Source organism: Macrobrachium rosenbergii, chromosome 28 (assembly GCF_040412425.1).
Source record: "Macrobrachium rosenbergii isolate ZJJX-2024 chromosome 28, ASM4041242v1, whole genome shotgun sequence".
NCBI classification, from domain to species: Eukaryota; Metazoa; Arthropoda; class Malacostraca; order Decapoda; family Palaemonidae; genus Macrobrachium; species Macrobrachium rosenbergii.
This window is the reverse complement of record NC_089768.1, coordinates 25,482,501-25,490,000: the sequence shown is the minus strand read 5'-3', so window position 1 is coordinate 25,490,000 and position 7,500 is coordinate 25,482,501. Positions and strand designations below refer to the sequence as shown.

Here is a 7,500-nt window from a genome sequence, read left to right as displayed (position 1 = left end):
ACATCAGCAGGTTGCTGGTATAGCGGTTAGTGTCTCGGTGGTCTACTCGGATGTCGAGAGGTCCGGCCTCCCCTAGGGAGACGAAAATTCACTGGCTCAGTATCACGGTCAGTTACTGCTGCAATGTGGGGTCTGTGGTGGTGGGTTGGAGATACCTGGCTTGCTTTCGCCAGAGCACCCTAAGGTGGTGGAGAACTGAAACTAGCAACTTCAGCTTTTCGTGAACTTTTTTAATCTATTGGCTAACTGCAAAAGAATCTTACTATAAGACTAAAATACTTATTCATCAGCTTTTCCAGTACATATAAGAATTAGAGTTTAACAAAGACTCTTAAAAAAGTAGACCACATGATATGAAACAAGATCTTCACAAATGCAAAGGACACGGTAAAGTTTTTTTTTTTTTTTGAGGATGCAAAGTAAAGCACGGGGCGTGATGCCCAAATGTCAATAATTAATATATTTTTATGAAGTCTATGCGTGGTGTAGCATAATGCAGAAGCCAAATGTTATACTCATATCTTATCCATGTCCAGAGAATTCTAAAGGATGTGTTCTTTCCATGACCAGTTTAAAGTATCCTGAACAAAAATGTTATTACAAGTGAAAGGCTGAAATATAACAAAGAAGTGGATGGAGAGGAGAAGGGAAACGAACTGAAACCGTTTAGTATACGCGTCCAGTTCGATCAAATTATCAGTCACTATTCAGACAAGCTCACATAAGTTGTTTTTGACACAAAAAATTGGTAGCTATAGTTAAGTTAAGCTTGGGTTTAAGGGCTGGGATGTGAAAATAGAAGAAATTTGGTCAGTTAAACCACTTACATCCTAAGTGAACCCACTCCAGATGAGGAAGGGGTCAGACACTGTCGACAATGGCAGTTAGGTAAAAGGATGAAATTAAGTTTTCAAACAGGAGAAAACCCACAAGCATTATACTAGGTTGATAAAGCCTGATGCTAGACTATCAGATTTCATTGGACAGAAGTCCCTAGGAGATTTTTCCTTAAAAGAAACCGTATAGGTGATCTGAAAAAAAGGCGAGTTGGAATCAATCAAGATGTTTTAGACAGTGAAAGTTGAGTCCAGTGTGAAATTTAATGGTTTAGCCCTGTTAAAGGCTGAAGCAAGAAGACATAGAATATTGGAATTTTCACCCGTCTTTGCGTACATATTTAAAGCATTATTAGTATGAAGAATACTCACTGAAATTGAAATACACCCATTAGAGGAGAATCCTTCTGAACGGGCATAGATCTCTGAGAGGCGAAGTAATATCCTGGTAATGAAATGACTTTGCACGGCAAGGGTCTTGACACTAGGTAGGTACGACCAATCGTGACGGCATGCTGATCTATGCATAAACGTTTGATAAGGTCTTCAATGCTGGGGCTCAGATTTCTAGGATCAGCCAAAACTATCTCGTCCCAAATACTCCTGTAAAGTAAAACCGGTGACAACTGCAACGAAGGAAAAAACAGCTTTATGAGAGAACGCATGAGATTGGTAGTATTTTCTTTTTCCTACAATAAAAAAAAAATCACTTGAAAGGCACTGTCACACGGGCATCATTTCCGGCATATTTTGGTTTCTTGCCTTCGGAGTTTGCACCACTGATTCTCATGCAGCCAAGAAAAGCACCTTCGTTTAAGCTAGAATACTAATTAAGTCAACATCAAGAAAGCATTAATGACCTAAAATAGCAGCTTAATATTATATAATACCATCTAGGACCAAAGTTCTCTTTTAATGATTTCATAGGCGCAAACAGTTGACAATTTTAAAAATAAGCTAGGTCTACAACATGTAGGCTAACATGCGCTAGCCATTCCAACAGAAAACTAGAAACTATTCTTCAAACCTAACGCTCAAAATGATAAACATATTTATGAAATAGATTGTGTCAAGTTTATTACTAATAAATTCATATAAGTTATATCCTTGTGCCATCAAGAGGCCTGCTTAGGCCTGAAACATGCACCTTCTGGTGATTTTACTTGATCAGGCGCTCCTAAGGACATTTTAAAAACTGAAGGGGAAAAGCTCAGACGATTTTTATCTTTCAGTTTATCTTTCACATAGGCCGTCTCACATCTGCCATAAACAGAAGTTTTCCTAATTGCATCTAGCAATGCAGTACAGTTAATGCAAAAATATATTTTCATTGTAATGGCTATGATTAAGAGGCATTTACTAGTTTTCAATAGATAGGGCTAAAGAACAGTAGTTAACATCAAAATCTAAAATCAAGGTTACTCAAATCATTAAAGGAACCTTCGCTCCTCGAATTTATTATATAAAGAGGACAACTATTAAAGATTAGTCATATTACTATTGCCCTGATTCAGTTTGTACCGCTTTCAGTATTAAGAAAAAGTACAGGAAAGTCATCTCAAGTTGTTGAAGCTTGGATGCCATCAGCTTTGCCACCAGGTTCTTGTGTGTGCTTTACATCATTTGTAATTTATACAAAAGCGCTGGAGGAATGATTTCCCTCCCTGTATAATCTTGTCAGTTAATAGGCAATCATTTTCACGGATGGTCATAAAATTATGATATTTCTCTCTCTTTATCTCTCTATCTCTCTCCCTCTCTGTCTCCGCAGTTATATAAGTTCAGTCTAAAAGTTTCAGTTTTCCATTACCTTGAATTCGTCCTCCATCCCAGTTCCACCTACAATCCCGAAGGAGTGGGTCCTCGCTTCATACATCGTTCTCAGGTCAGTGAACGGCAGGTAGTTCATATCCACAGTCAGGGAGGAGATGAGGAAGCTGCTGTAGTAAGCGTGTAGGATCATGGTTGTCAGGTATAACGCCAGCAGGAGGAATCGGGAGGATGTGCTCTCTCTGGATACAGCCTCTCCTGCAGAGGAAAGCATTTTCTGTATATTGTGATTACTTTGGCTAAGAAATTTTTTTCATTTTCATCCAACTTTAGCCTGGTGATTTTCGTTCATGATAATGATTCACGAAATTTACTTAACTGCTTCACGAGAATTCCACTGACCTGCATTGCAAAATGCTGTTACAATCAGCCATATAACTTCAGACAGAGGCTTCTCTTCCTGGTAAGGTGAGTGTCTGAATACGAAGAGTATACAAAGACACATTATTATTCCAAATAACACGACCGATAACCAGACTGGCCAAGTGAATTCTCTGGTGTAGCTGTTTCTAGCATTCTCGACGGCTGGAACATATTTTATCACCAAAACATATCTGTATAGGATAGAGTCACAATGATTCTTATTTTTGGGTGCTTATACTGTAGTACCCTGTCTATAGTTTTTTTTTTCATGACTGAAGGAAGCATCTGGGCTGTTATTTTTGTCAGGTGAGTCACATGAGGTGTCTGAAACACTTGCCTTACAATGGGTAGTGACCATTTAACTAACGATAATCTAAATTTTGGCCTTGCACAGCTTTGGGAGATAGTTCCTCTCATGTAGGTATCTACTGTGCATATCTATTAATGCTGTCATCCCCTGATTGATGATCCTAGTTTTAGTACTAAATTTGCACTTCTCATTTTCTTTGCCAGTTTTTTCTCAAATGATCTGATATTCTCACATGGTTATAATTTTACTTTTTGTTGGTGATATTAAATCATAGGACTGAATCCTGGCCCTGCAATTCATTCAAGAAACTGAATGGAAGATCGTTTTTACAAATATGCTACCCCTCAGGACTACCTTCCTCATCCCTCAGTGTCATTCTTTTAGGTATGACCTGATTTTACTATCCTTGAATTGTCTTTGGGCTGGCATTCTGTAAAAGTTCCAGATTCCAGGGTTTGACGATTCAAATATAGGCTACATAGGGAATGGTTTTTTCTCCACTGTTGAAATATTGTAAACCAAATAGTTAAGAATAACTCTAAAGGAACAGGTTACCAGTGCTACATTATTTCAAGGAATGGTTTCACGGCACATTCAGATTAAAACCCTTGGGGTCATTCTCAGAAAGATTAATGTGGCTTTTTCCTGTGAAGTGTGACTTTTTAACTCGACTCAATGCAAAAAAATGAGTGAAAAGGCTGAAAAAGAAATGAACAAAATCCCATTATAAATTGATATAATACAAAAGAATACATTTACTCAAAATACTGAAAAAAGAAAAAACTGAAGGATTCTAGTTGCATTAACCGTTGAACCAAAGTTTATAGTCACTCGCTTGCAGTTCGTTTTGTTGATGGCGGTAAAATAATCTGTTGCAAAGGATTGTCAGCAACTACTAGAGGTCAAGATATTTCTGATGTGATCACCAGCTACCTGAAAGAAATGAATTGAACTTGGAAGTCTTGTGTCGGCATTTGCACTGACAGGAACAGTTCTCGTTTCAAAAATAATTTAAAACAAAGTGTTACACCAGTCAATAGTTAATTATATATCCCAAAGAAACAGATGAACCAAATAGTCAAGAATAACTCTAAAGAAACAGGTGAACCAGATTGCCAAGAGTAATTCTAAAGAAGCAGATGAACCACAGTCAATTATAACTACAGAAACAGGAGAAACAAACAATCAAGAATAACTACAGAAGCAGGTGAAGCAAATAGTCAAGAATAACTGTAGGGAAACAGGTAAACCAGATAGTCAACATTAACTTTTAAGAAGCAGGTGAACCCCATAACCAAGACTAACCCTGCAGAAACAGGTGAATCAGACAGAATCAAGAATAACTCTAAAGAAGCACCTACAGATTGCCAAAGTAATTCTACAGATGTGTCGTTTCTCAAGTTCTCCAAGAATAACTTAGGGAAACATTGCTAACTTTTTCATCTGCAGAAACTGTATACAAAACTATCTGCTGCCTTGCAGAAGTGGAATCCCCTTGAATGTCAAGAATACTAACTCACCTTCCAGTCCGCAACCCATGCGGGAAGTCAGCAGCTTGGTTCCTTGCATAAGTGTGATCCATGTTTGCAACAGCTATGTCTGCTCGATCCTCCACGAGATCCCTGATCATCCCAGTCCATTTCCCGTCACGTAGGCTCCCCCACATGCGGTCAGCAGTTATGAAGCAATGAGGTCTGGACGATTGGAAAACAGCTCGCATCTGGACTTCATGCAGTATAAATGGCCTATTTCATATAATAGTTATTTTCCAATAACAAAAATCCGACAAGGACTTGACTGGTGTCAAAAGGAGAGTGAATTAGTACTGACGCCAACTGATAAATGGAAATGAAATATTCTTGCTGAGAAACTGTCATACAGTAAAACAAAACAAAACTCAAGTGTTTGTTGTTGTAAATTATTTAGGATCAGTTTTCAGAATGTCTTCAACTTATTTCAGCATGCAAGAATTTCTTGCAAAATACTTACGTGAAGTTCAGTGTTTGTCTCAAGATGTGGAATACATCTCCAATTACCCCATGAAAGCTTTCTACTCGTAAAGTGCCATCCTCATTTGCATTAGAAAACATCACATGTGGATAGTCCTGAAATAAAAAAATATTATAGAAATAAACTCATTTAAAATAATGGCTGTCTGGATGCCATTGAGTTTATATTTCAGTTTCTCAGTCTCTCAAATGAGTTTCTATGTAGCAGCAAGTAAATCATATAACAGCTGCCGAAAGTTGCCATTGAAGGATGGTAAGTGCCTCCTTATATCAGAGGTGATGATGGTCAGTGTCACTGTCCAGGATTTTTGTGCTCCTTTCAAACTGCTGGCATTGGGCGCCACTGCTATGTTCCCTCATGTGGTGCTGGTAGACTGCCTCTATGTGTAGGTGGACAGTGATCCTCTTTGAGAGGCGAAGCCCAATCATACCAACGTAGGAATAGTAGCATCCATTTTCAGGGCATGCTATTTGGTAAACCACTCCTCTCCTCTTCGTGGAATCATCACTAGCGATGGGACTGCTCCTCATGAGGCACCGAGCAGTCTTCCAATCCTTATAATAGATAGCAAGGTCAAATTTTCTGTCTGATGGGTGGGTTTTACATGGACGTTGACGATATTCTTCACTGATGACTTGTCTTCCTTATACTCGGTGTTCATGTAGCCCCAATATAGCAGTCTAATGGTCCTCTCATTCTCGCAGAGGGCCTGGTTCTCCTGATGATGGTATTTGTCATCACCTCGACAACCTGACAGCCAGAGTACCCGTTATCCATCAGAGTTTGAGCAATGTGTTCAAGCTTACTGGAAGTGGTATTCCAGGAAGAGCAGTGTGAGAGGGCACAACAAACGTAGGTGTTCATGACTGAAGATTTAAATTTTTCGAGACATTCACTGCTGCTGTTGAAATAGAGCCCAATGCCAGTTGGCTTACGTTGGGTCTGTGTTTGAAAACCTTGAGGAGTGCTGGCGATATGAATGTCCAAAAAGGAGTTGGTGCCATCCACACTTTGAAGCAGAGAATGGATTCCTCCTCAAAGGTGCGCCTAAATGCATCCAGTTCATTTTTGTTGGCGTAATTGATGAAGGTATCATCGACCTACCAAAAATGTACAGCAGTGCCTTCATCAGTCAGGCAGACTCCCAGATGAATCATTCTGCTCCCAGCCAATAGGAAGAGCTTCGCCCCCAGTTTCGACAGCCAACCAAAAATCGCCTACCACTTCTGTATGCCTGCTTGCTGGTATAAATGTAGCATAATTGTACTCCTGACTTCATTCTCCTTTCAGTAAATTTTAGAGAGAACTACTGAAACATTATGGAAAACATTAACTTTGGACAGCTTTTGTATAATCTACCTGCGGCTACAAAGAGACTGAGAAAGTGCAATATAAACTCAATGGCATCCAGACGACCATTCTTTTTAATGAAGTTTGTTTGAAAGACGGTCTTCTTCTGAAACAACGATAATGATAACTGTGCATCACGTAATTTGCCATTTTGTACATACGTATTTGTGCCTTGATTGTGATATGATTTACTAGAAATGAGCTGTAATAATGTGAGTTAATAAGGAACATAATTTTTCGAAGCTTCCTGTGTCTAATTATTCAGTATTTGTTCGCTGGTAAACCAAAATTTAAATAACAGAAAATTGTGCTTAAGACTGCGTATATAGAGATATCTCCCCAGTCAGTACTTTTGTCAAACCGAATAGGTAACAACCTGCAATATAACATCATTAAGTTCAATAAAAAGTGTACTATAGTATTTCGATAAACTTTCACAATATATATCCTTGTATGAGAGCCTCCTAAGTTTTTATGAAAGTAATTTTTTTCATTATCTCAACAAAGATCATTCAGAATATGAGTAATGCAGTGCCAAGATGAGATTGCTGCAAAACCCAGGAATGCTGACTAGCAGCCAACTTGATTGTATATTTGTTAACGAGATTATATATATATATTATATAAATATATATATATATATATATATATATATATATATATATATATTATATATATATTTATATATATATATATATATATATATATATATATATATATATATATATATATATATATATATATATATATATATATGCACATACATACACTGGTTAGTGTGTCACTGTAGTCCTGATTCCT

The 7,500-nt window shown here is 37.9% G+C and overlaps 1 protein-coding gene across 1 annotated transcript in view; it reads right to left on the bottom strand.

Annotated features, from left to right (window-relative positions):
* Nucleotides 1-5,059, bottom strand: part of LOC136853847 (glutamate receptor 3-like) — a 5,572-nt gene extending 513 nt beyond the window's left edge. The window contains exons 1-4 of the mRNA XM_067129751.1: nucleotides 4,860-5,059; nucleotides 3,009-3,082; nucleotides 2,647-2,864; nucleotides 1,209-1,462 (exon numbers count right to left, since the gene is read on the bottom strand). Coding sequence (XP_066985852.1) covers nucleotides 1,209-1,462; nucleotides 2,647-2,864; nucleotides 3,009-3,082; nucleotides 4,860-5,059 — 746 coding nt within the window. The remainder of the gene's footprint in view (nucleotides 1-1,208; nucleotides 1,463-2,646; nucleotides 2,865-3,008; nucleotides 3,083-4,859) is intronic.
* Between the last annotated feature and the right edge of the window lie 2,441 nt (nucleotides 5,060-7,500).